This window comes from Myripristis murdjan, chromosome 1, assembly GCF_902150065.1.
Source record: "Myripristis murdjan chromosome 1, fMyrMur1.1, whole genome shotgun sequence".
NCBI lineage: Eukaryota > Metazoa > Chordata > Actinopteri > Holocentriformes > Holocentridae > Myripristis > Myripristis murdjan.
In genome coordinates this window covers 18,819,376-18,834,840 of record NC_043980.1, presented here as the reverse complement: position 1 = coordinate 18,834,840, position 15,465 = coordinate 18,819,376, and the positions used below count along the sequence as shown (strand labels likewise).

At 39.9% G+C, this 15,465-nt stretch overlaps 2 protein-coding genes across 2 annotated transcripts; both read right to left on the bottom strand.

The window, feature by feature from the left end:
* Positions 1-24: 24 nt before the first annotated feature.
* cldnd1b (claudin domain containing 1b) lies at positions 25-5,254 on the bottom strand. The gene is made up of 5 exons (XM_030051785.1): positions 5,120-5,254; positions 4,147-4,775; positions 3,652-3,759; positions 3,025-3,162; positions 25-2,846 (listed from the first exon to the last, which is right to left on the bottom strand). Exons 2-5 carry the CDS (start codon positions 4,430-4,432, stop codon positions 2,626-2,628), a joined length of 753 nt encoding a protein of 250 aa, XP_029907645.1. The 5' UTR covers positions 4,433-4,775; positions 5,120-5,254; the 3' UTR covers positions 25-2,625.
* A 1,023-nt stretch (positions 5,255-6,277) lies between these two features.
* On the bottom strand, positions 6,278-15,113 carry glb1 (galactosidase, beta 1). Its single transcript, XM_030079871.1, has 16 exons — positions 14,918-15,113; positions 14,411-14,580; positions 13,766-13,916; positions 13,243-13,303; positions 13,064-13,158; positions 12,760-12,940; positions 12,009-12,067; positions 11,552-11,673; positions 11,155-11,195; positions 10,950-11,062; positions 9,877-9,951; positions 9,636-9,725; positions 9,380-9,493; positions 8,941-9,072; positions 8,332-8,571; positions 6,278-7,116 (listed from the first exon to the last, which is right to left on the bottom strand). The coding sequence occupies exons 1-16, from the start codon at positions 14,966-14,968 to the stop codon at positions 6,865-6,867; spliced, it is 1,947 nt and encodes a 648-aa protein (XP_029935731.1). The 5' UTR covers positions 14,969-15,113; the 3' UTR covers positions 6,278-6,864.
* Between the last annotated feature and the right edge of the window lie 352 nt (positions 15,114-15,465).

The window sequence follows — 15,465 nt, the reverse complement described above, 5'->3', positions numbered from 1 at the left end:
GCTAACATAAAAATAAATAGAGAAGTCAGCAAAGGTCAGGTTTATTAATACAGAAACAGCTATGAACTGTGTACTTTGGAATACAAAAACATCTACAAAAGTCACTGAGTGTAGACATGTAACAAAGAACATTTTAATCTCTTTACTGGTGCTGAAAACTGGTTACACTTTCATGCAAAAGTACAATGGCATTCATTCAATCTCTCACTTAATAGCCCTAATCCATAATTCACTTATCTGTGTAAATTTTAAGTGTACTGAGATGGATTAGTGAGGCTTTGCATATCAAAAAAGATTTTGTGAATTCCACAAAGTATTATTTTCATGACCACAGTTGAGTTTTACTTACACAAACATCACCAATGCAAGTAAACATTTAACAAAAATCATGTTTAGCTGTCAGATGCTGTCAATTTGTTTCCACAGCTCACCTCTATAAATAACCTTAGCTGTGGTGGACCAGTGGCTACACCAGCTGTAGCCAGCTGCTATCTGTGTTAGAATGAACGGTTTGTAATTAAAAAACTAAATGAAAATGAGTTAAATTTTCTATGTATTGGCAGTACATAGAAAAAACTGGGTCTGTAATATCTTCTCGATTTTAAATATAATATAAAGAGAACAGGCTTGTTAGAGCATCATTTTTTTAACATTCAAATTAGCATGTATAAATATGGTTGACAATTGCAAATGAGTGGTTACACTGCAATGAGTGGGATTTAGTCAACACATACCACAGATCGAGAAAAAAAAATACCACAGTTAAGAATTACAGATGACTGAAATGTCAGTTAAAAAAAAAAAAAAAAAAAAAAAAAAAAAAGGCATGCACCGCAAAGGCTATACAAATTAATTACCCAAAAACAACTTATCAGCAGGCCTGCATAACGTCTTCATGCAATAACACAGCAAGCTGTCCTGACAAACTTTTTTTTTTAAGATTTTGCCAATGTGACAATCCATTACCTTAATCATCTATAATGGAATAAGGACAATGTGGTGAGAGGCTGAAGCAATGGCAACAGAGACAAAGGCAATCAAATACTGCACACTGACACAGAAACAGAAATAAAATGATGCATAACCTGTCAGTGTTTAGCCCCCCTCCAGTGACTTCATCACTTTAATCATTTTCAAAACTCTTCATGAAGTTCATCCCAGAGATGGATGTATGATTATCTCCGCTAGTCACACTGAATCTCACATGTGCAGCAGGATAATTAAGGTTCGGGCTAACTTGTGCAATCTGTCTGAAATTAGCTGTTACTCCCATTTTACCAGGTAAACCAAAGACTACGCCCTATGGTTTTTAACAGCCAAGTTATTTAACGTTGTGTTGCAGAACTGTTTTCTGTATGAAAGGGGTGTATTTACTTGTCTTCAGAACAGTGCGGAGTATGATTATAACATTGCATGTCATTCAGTTCATATCATAATAATTATGCCCACAATATGAATAGCTCCCTTTAGCTTTGTACATGAGGTCTGCTGTGGGCAGCCGCTGCCTTGTTGAGGACATTGCCTCTCAATCATTTTGACCTGAGTTACATCTGTTCCCTCTCCCTGAATCCTCTGTGGTTGTTATACCTGGTGCACAGGTAAGACTATCAATGGTGGAAAGAACCATAAAAATAGAGGATTAACAAATAGGGGGAAAAAATACCAGAATGCCAAAGTTAGATGCTACCAATAGTAGACCTCAAATTTGAAGGTAACATTAGCTGGTCATACTACAGGCATAATTTTGTTTCTTTACACAAACTGAATAACTGTTTTATATACACAGCATGCATTGTTGACAGAAAAGGCAAAAAACATTTTCAACACAGAATTGATATGGTTGTAGCTTTGTGAAGCTTATGTGTACTGTGCTATCCATTCAAGTTCTGGGGTTTTGAAGACTAATCCAGAAGATGTTAAAATTATTTTAAAACAGATAAACAAAGTGATATTAAGAGTAAACATATCAATGCTGCTAGGATCCTATATATTTCAAACATGTTGCTCAAACAAAACAAGCCATGGTTTTACTGGTGGGAGAAATTGCCCATCAAACCTATTTAAGTTTGAATTTTGAGGCCTACTTGTTTTTTTTTTTGTTGTTTTTTTCCAGAGTTAACAGTGCATTTGCTAGTGAGTGCAATGTCTCGCCTCCGCACCGTCTCTGATAATACATCACTCTCTGGGATTAACTATTTCAGGAGCCGTTCTGAAAATAAATGAGGCATGACGTCACTGGAGAGGGCCCTTGAAAATATATTTTTAAAATATATATATACATATTGGGTAAGACAGAGGTAACTGGGGTTAAAAAAAAAAAGTCAGGGGATATCTGCTGCAAAATTTTGTGTAATACCCCCCCAACTCCTGTTTAACAGCACTCATGGTCATTAGCTGCAAACTGCTGTGTTAGTTTGGCCTTAAGGTCTGAATGATCCGTGGTACTGAGGAACCGTTTTGGAAACAATTTCAAAACATTACTATGGTGGAGATGAAAAATTCAGTAAGTCTTACAGAGTCTTACCACTTCATTAAATTTAAACCGTGTAGTCAGCAAACCTTTATGTAACACAGTCTTCAGATTAGGCAGTTTTTAGGTATGTTGTTCAGAGGATAGTGTCTCTTTTAGGCTACCCTGTATGCAGCCATGCGAGTGTAGTTCTTGCGGTGACTTCTGGCTGCCCAAAGGAACAAAGCTGCTGCCATCATTTGCAGTGGGGAGGAGATGAGGGCAAGATAGAGGGACCAGCCCAGTGAGCTCTCCACCCCGTCTGGTGGTGCAGAGTTGCGGTGGAGCAGGTCTATCCCCGCCAGGAAACAGCATACAGTGCCCAGAGAGCAAAGACCTGATGAAGCAATAGTGTGCGGTGAGAAGAGGAGAGATGCAAAGATGTAGGCTGCTAGTATAAAATCGTATACAGTTATGTGTTTAGTGAAATATGCATTTTGATAGTGGATGCATGAAGGGAGTAGTATGAGAGAAAGTGATTGTGTTTGGGTGCTGTCTGTGACCACTTCTCTCACCTGCAAGTAGATGAAGTACTCCAACCCCCAAAGTGGGGGTGAAGCTACGGCACAGGCAGGCACAAACACCAATGAGGCCGCTGAGGAAAACCAAAGCCAGTGATACAAGGGGCAGGAGAAACTGGCACCTCCACAAGTCTGGTCAAAAATACAGAATCAAATGAAATAACTCTCTAACCATACATTCAGATAATTTAACACAAAATCGAGATGGTGTGAATGCATGCAAAGTCAATGAAAGGAGGCAAACATAGCAAGATGTACACAACTTTGCTCTATGTAGCACAAATTAAAACAAATTTGCTTAGGTTAAGAATTTACAAACTGGGTGATAAATTAGCCAAGTGCAGTGAAGTGAAACCAGTCTGCTTAAAGCGGGACTGTATTTAGGTGCCTGTCAGTTTCCCTCCATCATAATAATTAGGCTACAACAGGAAAATGCCCAACACAATTTGTGACCACCAACATCGATAAAAGTCATTGCCACACGATAGTTTATAAAAAGATGTCCCGCAAAAAACACTAAGGCATAGTATCAGGTCCCTTCACTGTCTCACCATTCATTTCTCACCTTTTGTAAAACTAAAACTGGGTGTTGCAGAGCGATGGGGTACAGAATGCACTTACATGTCCTCAGCAGATCTTCTCCGCTGTTATGATTCCCCGGGTCATTGAACTTTGGAACAAACTGCTGAGGAAGAGTGAAACTGACACACTGGGTCTCCATCTTTGGATCTAAGAGGACAAGAACAACCATCATTTCCCAAAACACAGAATATGATGTAGCTGATATCAGTGTTACCTCTGAAATTTTATGCAGCCATGGTGCTTTCAATGGTAATTCTAGTTTTGTCGTGCATCTGTCACCATTCTACTTCAACTCAAGTACTAAAAATGCTTTAAACTACAATACAAATCATTACTTTCTAAGCATTTGACTACTGTTTCTTATTAGGTAAAATACTAAATTACAAATAATTATTATAGCCTAATTTTACTTTTGCTCTTGCAGTGATGGGAATATATTTGCTGTGGTGGAACACCCCTGTTAAATGAATACAGAGGAAACACTGGTCTGAGGCAACATGCAATATAAAAACGTCTGAGGTCAAAAATTCATACCTGGCTCTTTGAACCAGTATGACTGTCCTGGCACCAGGATACACCTCCACCACAGTCCCAAGGTGCCATTCAAACGAAACATCGTGTCGCTGTAAGTCTTCTCATCAAACTCTCCGCTGATGAACTCTTCACGCAGCTCCGAGGCATTGCTTGACTCATGTTTGACTGGCAGACTGCGGTACTGATACCAGTGTTGTGTTCCCACTGCCACAGAGAGGTACACAGTGGCCAGGAGGCTCAGCACCGAGCCAATGACCAGGGCTGTGGCATAGCGGTTATCTACCATTCTCTAGATGAAGGGGGGGGCTTGATTTGAGAATGTGTCTGGTAGGATGAAATGTTTTCTGATAGTATAAAAGTGATGTGGCTGAGCTTTCACACCTGTAGTGGTCTGTTGTGAAGGCCAGATTGTATGGTTACAAAGGAGAAGCTCACTTGGTCAGCTGGTGCTACAAGGCGCTGTGGCATGTCTGTTAACAGTTTGATGGTGTCAGAGCATCATGACTTGGCAACCTATTTAACCATGCAACGCGGTCTGTGCTGCATCATGTTAATCTGATCCCAAGCAGAGAAGCTGAACTTGTCTTTGAAGCCACTCCACTTCACTGCAAACCATCCTGGGTCACAACCTAAAATAAGACACAGTTACATTAATAGTTTATGTTACCGAGGCAGCGAGCATTAAATTAAAAGTGTTGTCTTACATCGTGTTTAGCTGTCTTACTAACACTGAGCTGTCCGGACAAGACAGTAATGTTGTATTACAGATGTTATAATAGCTACAATAACTAGTTAGCCAGTTTGTTTAGCACTTTGTTAGCCAGCTAGCTAACCAACGGTGACTGATCATAGCAAACCCGACGCGCTAATGCTATCTGACTGGCTCTGGCGTGACGTTTATCTCACATTTTCGTGAAAACTAACTATTCTGGAAACAGTCGCGCCGTGGTTATGTCAAAGAGTTCTTGTTTACCTCACTGTTTGCTAAAATCATACAGCTGTTTCGTTTCTTTATGTGAATTTCCGTCATACATTCGCCTCCCACTTTCTTCTTCTAATGTATTTCCGCCGCGTAGTCCCAGGAGCTCATCACTGCCCCCTACCGTCCAGTTAAAAAAAGCACACCACTTCACCCCTCAGGCTCGAAGAGGAGGGTTTTGAAGGAGAAAAGTCAAGCTGCTTCATTCAGCGTTTTTATCCGCTATGTGTGTCCTATGTGTGTTTAGACAATGGCAAATAAAGGATATCTGAATCTGAATGATTTTTGTCCTGAGGCAATAAGGGTTTTGAATCCAATATATAAAAAATACACGATATCAGCAAAGTCTTCCTTTTAACTTACCCGGTAACAGTGAAATAAATAGTTCCCCACTTCTCTTTCCTCCACTTCCTCTTTTGTGCTTTTGAAACCTGTACTTGATCATACTACAGCATTTCTATGCTCCTGTTCTGACCAGACTCAATTTTCGAACTTATATAAATGCACTATTCTGTATGAGAACTTTTAGCCATTCTATCAGCTATTTCATCCCCGTCAATGGCGAAATGTCCCAAGAGCCACAGCAACCAAACTTCACTCTCCATTCTAACTTTATAGTCTACAAACCTGCCAGAATCTCAAGGTCAGACTGAGGTCTAGGTCCTTTATTGGAGGCCAACAAGGCAGGAGCCAAACCTGTACAAGTAACTCTTCAGGTTTCCAACCAATGATATCACACTGGTTACTGTGCAACTTGGAAGTGAATTTAATGCTAACAGTCAGGTAACACGACCCATACCTGTGCCAGTAAAACAATTTGGAAAAATCCTCGCAAACGCACTTTAATGCCAGTAACTGTGACTGTAAATCTTTGTTCATGTCATTGGTCAGTGCTTCTATCCAAACACAACTTGACCGCAATATCACATTATCATTTCTACGCTTAGATTTTCAGCTTCTATTATACAGTCTGTAACCATTGTAATAAATGAAATAAACAAAACTTCACGTCACATATAATCAAGATAAATATACCGTTATCCATATGTTAGTCATGCATGAGCTAGGGCTAGCTTTGAGCTGTCTTTACACACACACACACACACACACACACACACACACACACACACACACACACAAAGATTGGCATTTTTGAAACATTTTATTTAAAATGCACAAATATTCAGTAAGTGCAACATCATTTCAAATTTTAAACATCACAGTCATATTACTTATCCTTCAACACCTTTCCCTGAAGTGATTTCCATTAGATTCCATTAGATTTTTTTTTTCTTTTTTTGCATTATACTTTGTAAATGATAGCTCTGTTCTGCGCCAGCTGGCAATATCCGCTCCAGGCAAAAATTGGTAAAGGCTATGAATAGACTTATGCAAAATCACTGAGGTAGGCCCATCCACGATTGGTGTGACAGTTTTGATTTAAAAAAAAAAAAAATAATAAAAAATAATAATAATTTACAACTTTCCTGCTTTTCATTAAGAAACATTCAATCATTGATGTCTAATCCCAAATGTTAAGGTTATTATAAATTTAGATGAGCCTTGTACTTTACCTTATAGCTCATCATGGCAAGTGTTGTAAACATGACTTCCACCATGCTGTTTACATCAATACAGCTTTTGCAAGTTAAATATCTAGTTAAGACAGGTGCTGATTCGAGACTGTACATCAATGAGCAGTGCAAATTTATCCCTTTTTTACAAAACTGTGTCAACAGTTACAAGAAATCATCTCTGGTAAATAATCTCTGCTGTCTGTCGGCATACTGCACTGGGGCATTCAGGATGGGAGTGTCTGTGAACTCCACAGTGCACGGTCCTGAGGTGCAGGGTGCCGCTTCCAGCTCTAGGACAGTAACATTGTTGGGTGCAGCTGTGCTGAGGATGCTGGAAGGCACAAAAAGTGTCACTTGAGGACCTCGGCTTGGCCAGTAACGTCCCATGTTGAAGCCATTAATCCAAACCTGACCCTGGGGGGAGGGAAAAATCAGTCAGTATCCACTTAATCAGGTATATTAGATTTTTTAACAAATGACAAGCTGACTACTAAAAATCCTTTTTGCTGGCCATAGTCAAGCAGCAAAGGGTGAAAGTGTGGACTCAACTGTGGGTACAGTCTCCACGCAGGACTAATGCACCACAAGAAGGACCTTTTTATTATGCCTGAAGTTACCATGGAAACCTTGGTTAAGAAGACCACCTTACAGCCCGCTTGGATAAATGACTGACAGGGAACTAACTGGCATAAGTGAGGCACTTAATAAGGCTAGTTGTTTGGATGTGGATTAAGCCTAGTGCTAGACTAAGATTTTATTTTCATTAGAGATCTGTGTCAATGTAACATCTTTAGTCTAGCACAAGATTTAATCTATGTCTGGGCAACCAGCTCTTTTTTTAGAGTGACAGGTACTTTACTATGTTTAATAGGACTGGGACAATATTCTTATCTCCCAATTCAATATTACTGTAATACTTGCGTATGTATTTTTGTGCTTTTTAATTTTTGAATTATCATCCAGTTTGTGGATGTAAAGTTTCATGAGGCTGTTATTTTCCTAAAATAACATCATCACACATGAATAAAACTGGGCTCACCGAATCCGCGATACTCTAAGCTTTCCAGTCAAACCCAATTTATGCAACTCCAAGACTGTTTAGCGCCAAGTATACACAAATATGCCATTTTAGAATAGACCAAAATAACACATTTGAACTGAATGCAAAAAACTGGATGGCTTTTGCCCCAGACTGCATGGGATTAACATCAAGTGGGCATGTCAGGTTCTACCCGTAGAACCTGTTTTCATTCAGATATCTCGAGGTCAGAGGTCATGGGACCCCTTTAAAAATGGCCATGCCATATTTTCACTCACCCAAATTTAGCCTCACTTTGAAGCGGTGTTTAGCCCCTTTGACAACCCAGCATGACATACTTGGTACCAATGTGCTAATGGGTTCCTTTCAGTCATCTTGTTTCATATGATGCCATTACTCTAAATCGATTCAGGAATTTAAAAAAAATGATTAAAAAAAAAAAAAAAAGTGAATCAATTTTTTTTTGCACCCCTTCAGAGCTTCAGATTTTATGAACAACCAGTCACTTAACTATCACTTTGTGTCCATGTTGTAAATCTTGGGTAAAACTGACCACCACTCAAACTAAAAATCTGATATGGGTAACATGCCTTCCTCCAGTCAGGGAGCTTAATGTAGGTGTCCTGGGGCAGGTCTGGGATGCCGTCTGGAATGATAAAGCTGCCACTGTAGAAGGCCGGCAGGGAGAGAGTGTGATTCTGAGGTGAATCTGTGGCTGTGGATTCAATTTCCCCAAGGAGACCCTGGCTGACTGCGTCATCAATGCTGAGACTGTAAACAGCCCAGTCTTTGAGCAAGTCTGACCCCAACGTCAGGTTGGACACCAAGCCCTGTGCAGGGTAGCAGGGTAATGGAGAAAGACCACAATTAAGAAGAGCAGAGGGGAGCTCAAAATACATACTGACATCCTAACTTGTCACAAACTATTGCACTACACAATGCAATATAAGGTAATGTGAGTAGGTCATATCAAAGTCAAAGTCAAAGAAGCTTTATTGTCATTGTACAAATATTGTACAAATATTTTAGGCTATGCTTACTTAAATTCACAAAATAAGACAAGCTCTTCATCAAATGTAGCTTGTACAATGTGAATCTGAGAATCAATAAAGCCTTGCAGTAGTGCCCCAGGAACTTGGAGCAGGCATCTTGTAACTCTAAACAACATACAGTGACTTTAAAATGTCGCTGAAAAGAACCTTAAAGTCATTGATGCCTCCTCCGTAGTTGATGCGACCCATATTCTCCACCAGTATGTCCACCAGGTTGCCAGCCTTCCCAGTCACATTAACAGTTAAGACTTTGTTCCTTTCAAGGATTCCTACGGCCACCTTGAGAAGAAATCAGCATTATTTTGGGAGAGCATCTCTGATTCACAACAGAATTCATTTGTTGACCAGCAAAAACACCCCAGCTTGGGAGCAAAATCCAAATGAAAACAGACGCCCCTTTTATTTTGAAGCTAAGATAATTGATGAGTAATGCATTCAGAAGTTTATTTGAACAAGCATGGGGCAAAATCTGTGACATCAGATCAAAAAGGGTTTGTATGTATGATGCATAATTTTAAACAAAGTGTGTGGGTAGTGATGATGTACAATTCATAATAAGTCACAAGGTCTGCATTGCTAGACTTACCCCGTCCACGGACACATATGCCCTATCATGAACCCCGTTCAGTGGAGAAGACAGAGGAGTTGGTGTGCTACAGTTGACAGGCAGCTTCGTCCTGTAGAGGACAAACCCAAAAGCCTGAAAAAACAGAGAGAAAAGAGACATTTTCAAAAAAACAAGCAGATAAACATACAAACATGCAATACAGTGATTACATGATAAAAGCAGTAATTACTTTTTTAATTACATTAGACGATGGAACTATCAAAAGGTACAGTACCTGGTTTAATTCAATGAAAGTTAGAGGATACATGCTTTTGACAGGGCCGGAGAAAGACAGTTTGTCTATGGCATCTGACACTGTTTGGAGCTGCAATGGTAGAGGTTTGCATTTTATGATTTATTATTTTTGATCAGTTGTTGTAATATAGTACAGGTAATTCTTTTAATGCATGCTACAAACTACAGACTTTCATTACTTAACCTAGAACATAGATATGTAACATCAGTTAAGTACATACCTTCTTCATTTTGACAGCCCCGTATGCATACTTTGGAGTTGTTGGTGGTACTGGTCCCTCTGGTATTTTACGGTGCTATTGAGGGAAGATACAACAGGTCTTCCAGATTACACATACCGCACAAGAGATCAGCAATACGTATTTAAGAGTGCATCCACATATTAATATTGACCCATCAAGCTCACTGTCTTAGTTCACCCAAATATTACCTAGTTAGCCTCATATCAGTTGAGGCAAAGGTGAAGTTGGCATGTCAATAAAATATACTGTGAGCTGTAAGCAAGCTATTGCAGCTCTGTAGCAGCCATCTCAACAACAACTGTTATATATGAAACTTATTCTTTAGCATAAAAAAATAAACATAAAATTGCTCCAAATGGCCTAATCCAAATGTTCTGCAAGCAGATGATTGCACCCAGTCCAAAAGTACATTATTTACTGTATTGTCTCCCAAAATTTTTCCACACTTGTTCTGCAACAAGCCAGCTGTCACTACGCAGCAAGCAGATGTAGCCTTCAGTGCTGTACATACTGACATCATGGGTAGAGCACGCTTTGAACCATCTTGTCAAGTGGTGATACAAATGGGGAAGTAGAATGTTACAAAATATCTCACATGTGCTGCACAAAAACTGCAGCCAATAAATGTATTAAGATATCCATTACTAATTGTGAATATTCTCTTCATTATGTTATTGCTCTGTACCATTTGGTTTCTAACATGGTCACAAAAACTACTTTTGTTTCATGGCTGTCTTTTTTTCCCCTAAATCTAAAGTACTTAAATACAGAGCACTTGAATTATTCTGTCTAGAGTAAATTTATGGCAATGAGTTTACCTTTTGGAACCTCAAGAAATTCACTCCAATTGTCTTGGAGAAGGCTGCTATGATGTTGCCCTAATAAAATCATTGTGTGTTTTACTGCCATGCAAATTTCACTAGTGTTTCTGATACGATGGTTAGTGGACCATGACAAAACTTTCATTTCTGCGTTAACTTGTCCTTTAAGATTAGTGCCCACTGAGGTGATATTTAAATGCAAAATTAGAGGACTGCTTTGTTTTTGCATACCATTTTGATCACCTCTTTAATGGCAAAGTACTTTTCTGTGAGGTCTCCTGCCTCTGTAAGAGGGGCATCATAATCGTAGCTGGTAGGCTGTGGGGCATAGGGTGAATTGGCACCTGAGGATATCAAAAACATCAGATGATAAATATTTTCATCAAGTAGGATGATCATATAATCTCATCAAATCATGGTGTCGAAGGGGACTCACCATTCCAGTATTCAAAATTTGTTCCTCCAATGAACATGTACCTGTGAGCACAGGAAGGATATTGATTTTTTTTTTTTAATCTACAGGGCAGACATCTCCAATAGATTCCTCCTCACATCTGTATCTTTCTCTCTCTGCCAGGTCTTATATATTTAGTGACCTTTCAATTACACTGTTGTTTGGGATCCAAGCAGTGAACACTATAGAGTATAAAAACTAGTACCCTTCATAACTACATATTTTACATTTGAAATTTTAGGCATTAGCTGACAAGCATACAATTAGTTTAATCACAGAATCAGCATGTGTTGCTCACGTTTATGTGTGTGTGTGTGTGTGTGTGCCTGTCTGCTCTTGTCATTTGGTCTAATCTTATTGCAGGAAAATTTAGACTCACAGGTTAACATTTGCTCCAAGAGACAGGATTTCATTGAGGGCCTTTGTCACGATGGCAGAAGGCACTGTTGTGTGGGCTCTGCCCCAGTTATCCAGCCAGCCAGCGTAAAATTCAGAATTGACCTGTAATACAAGAGCCAACCCTGCTACAGTCTTAGGTAAAACATAGTGTGGTGCAGATTTTATGGTGATTTGCATATTTTTCCATAGTCGCGTAATAGGAATACTGGATGTATAAGTGGGGGTGGAGGGTTATATTTTATTTAAAGGGCTATTTAGGTAGTAAACAAAGAAACATAAAGTACCTGACACATAAACTTTGGTAACACTTTTAATTATAATAATTTTGTGGGGGTTTAAACTGCTGGGGTCAAATTGACCCCAAACATAAACAATGTTAGTAAATTTGAACATAACAGGAGGGATAACATCTTAACACACTGAGAAAAAAAGCTTACCAAAGGTCCATGAGGTTCGGCGTGTCTCTGTGCAGCAAAAGCAGCTGTTACGTTTGCACCTAGTAAAACCAACAAATTAACATACCGGTGAGTGTGCATGCATTTGCACACACAGCTGCAGTAAGAAACTTCCATATTCTGACTGATATAAAACGTGGCAGTAAGTCAAATGACAGGAAAAAAAAAAACTTGCCTACAAATGAAACCCTGAAGCTAATACATCTCATCTATTGTTTCTAATGTAAATTGTCGTATTTGACATATTGCTTCCCGCATGTTTATGAACTGCTGACCCTGTAAATCACTTTTCAGCTGGTTCTCTAGCCATCTTATTGATGTTCTTCCCCTTATGTCGACACCCTTAAATGACACGAGACAGTCTGTTTGTCACCGGTGGATATAATCAGCTGATCATGTGGTCATTTTTGGCTCACTACATAGGTTTATCATTTCCTTCGTCATCATTTCATATGCTATCATTTCCTCTGCCTGAGTATTAACCCGAGGAATACCTTTTTATAGGTCAAAAAGTTACATTAAATATAATTTCTAAGGGGGCTTTAAAACAACACATATAACTTCTTTGCTTTTCACTCTAACAAATCAACCCTGTCTGAGGATACCCAACATGTAAAGACACCCTTGATTAATATGGACTGTTAAAACAAATTACAAAACCAGACTAAAATGGAGAGAATTTACACTTCCAGGGGAGTATTATGTTAGTAGTCATCATCTGCTTGATACTTGCCTGGTCCAAAGTCAACGGTTGCATAAAGACCCTGTATTGAGCCACACTTAAGATAGTTTAGCCCAGCCCCATCTGTGGTGAACAACACCACATCATTCCCCAGGTGGGACTGAAACAGCTTGGTCAGGTGACGCATGTAGTTGTAGTCACAGGCGAAGTAGCTGCCATATTCATTCTCAACCTATCAAACGCAGAAACATCAAGAGTGGAGTTATGTCAACATAAAATATTCCATGAAGTAACTTGAGACAGACAGCAGTAAAAACAAAAAGGTACCGCCTTGGAAAAGCTGCTCCATATTTACCTGTACAGTGATGATAGGACCACCGTTCTGATAGAGAAAAGGCTTTATCATAGGCAGTATTTTCCCCATCCACTTGTCCACTGCTGCAATGTAATCTGAAAGACATAAAGTGCATATTCCAGCATGCAACCGAGGTCATGATTTCTGTACATTTTCCCTAACTACCTTTTGACTCTTACCTGGATCTGATGACCGCAGTACAATGTCTTTCTTGCTCAGAAGCCAAGCAGGCAGGCCTCCCTACATGACAGCAATATTCAAACAGTTTGTAGTATAATATCACAAATTACTATGTTATGATTATGTGCAAAGAAAGTTAAGCATAAGTTAGACTGTTATTGTAAGGTCAGTGGAGGAAAAACGGAGATATTTCTCTCCCTGAGAGTTCTGCCATCTGTCTGTGTGAAACTGGATGAACTATAAGATCAAGTAACTTTACAGAAGGCAGGCCTGGGTAAATTTTGGTTTTGGCTTATTACCTAGCAAGGACAAACATAACCTCTGTTGTTTGATGAGATACTGACGAGTGACAAATCAAAGGAAAAACTCATCTTTAAGTGTCTCAGTAAGGTGTTGGGCCACTATGAGCCACAAGAACTCTACTGGGGGAATGAATCACCATTATTCTAAAAGATACTGCACATAGACAGAGGGATATTATTGGAGGATTGCTGTGTATAAAGTGCAGACACCCTCTCTTACCATGTCCCACTCTGCACATATGTAGGGACCAGGTCTGAGGATGACCAATAAACCAATGTCTTGGGCCAGCTGGAGGAAATGCTTGACATCCCTGTCTCCACTGAAATTGTATTGGTCTGGAGACGGCTCATGGTAGTTCCAGGGAATGTACCTTCAAAGTGAAAGAAAAGTGAGTATTTCCCAAACATACACTCATATAATTGCACAAGAGTCAAAGGGTGTAATGATGCTCTGTTACTGACTATTGCCATCCAGCTGTGGTGAGTTATCCCTGCATATGATACTTAAGTGACCCTAAATGGATTTTTAAACAGGAAGCTGCACACAGTGTCTTTGTTGTGTTACAGGACATGTATTAACAAGACAACAGGGGAGCATTCACATGTTGCGTCTATTTCTGACCATGCCTCATCGTCACTGTGTCCCAGCACATGTGACATCTGACAAATGATACTGTTTAGGTAAGCGTTGGTTATTATGGGATACATTCAGAAATGTGTCTGGAAATCCACACAAGTGGGAAAGCAACACATTCTCATTGTCTTGGCCAGTTTCTTCATTGTGCTGTGTGGAATCCAAATTAGCTGAACTAATTAATAACACTCACACCAAAACATTAAGAGAGTGCACATGAGGTAAACGTACGTCTGAATGGCGTTCAGTCCGGCCATGTACATCTTAAGCAGCCGATCTTTCCAGTAGACTCTCGGGATCCTGCTGTAGTGGATGCTCCCAGATATGTAGCGAAAAGCTTCCCCATCTTTCCGAAAGCAGTCATTCTTGTAGTCCACACTGAACGAACCGGGTGCCCCGAGCTGCAGATCAGCACAGAGTTAAAACACGCGGAAGTGCATCGGTGTCAGTGTCACCCTATTCCATGTGACAGTTTGGTTAAAGCCTCATATTTTATAGCACAGGAGTGGCATCTCATGTGACATCAGGCTGTGTCATGAGGCGCTGCCAATTTGCAGTTAAAGTCTGATAGACGTTTTCAATAATGCCCCAGTCTGAGATACAAACCCACACCTAGAAAAATGACACATCTCGGCGGCTCAAGCTTGGAAAACAGACACTCTGCTGTGTTGTGTGCCACTTTGTTGGGGGATGCAGCCACAATCACATCAAGCACAGAGCATCAGAACCTTTACTTACCGAGTATCCGAAGAGGAACAGCAGCACGGTTGCAGCCCTGAAGAAAGACATGGTGCGGCTCGACCAGGTCCTGCCTTTGGTGTTTAAAAAGTGCAATCACACGGCTGTGTCCTCTAACATCCACCGGACCCCGCTGAACGCTGCGGTCTTCCAAATGAATTGCAGCATCAGAAGTTGCGGAAGTAAAGTCATGTGATGTGGATCGTTGTGGCAAATCCCCACGAGTCCCATCTTTGACCAGTAGGTGGCAATGTTAGAGATTTTATTATTTACATTCCGCTGACACTTTGAGACGAAGAAGAAGAGGAAAGTGGAAGTGTTACCAAAGATAATTAAGAGGAAAGTAAGAGGTATAACTCGGGTCAAAATTAGTGAAAGGCTTTATCCTCCACAAATTAGCTGGAGCTCAAATCTGCAACTTTATATAAAATCACTAAGCCGAAATCAGAATCAAATGTCATGTACACATCGTGCATTGTTATCGTGACAACAAAATGAATTCCTTTTTGTCATGACACAGAAGACAGTTTTTTCCCCCTTTATTTGAT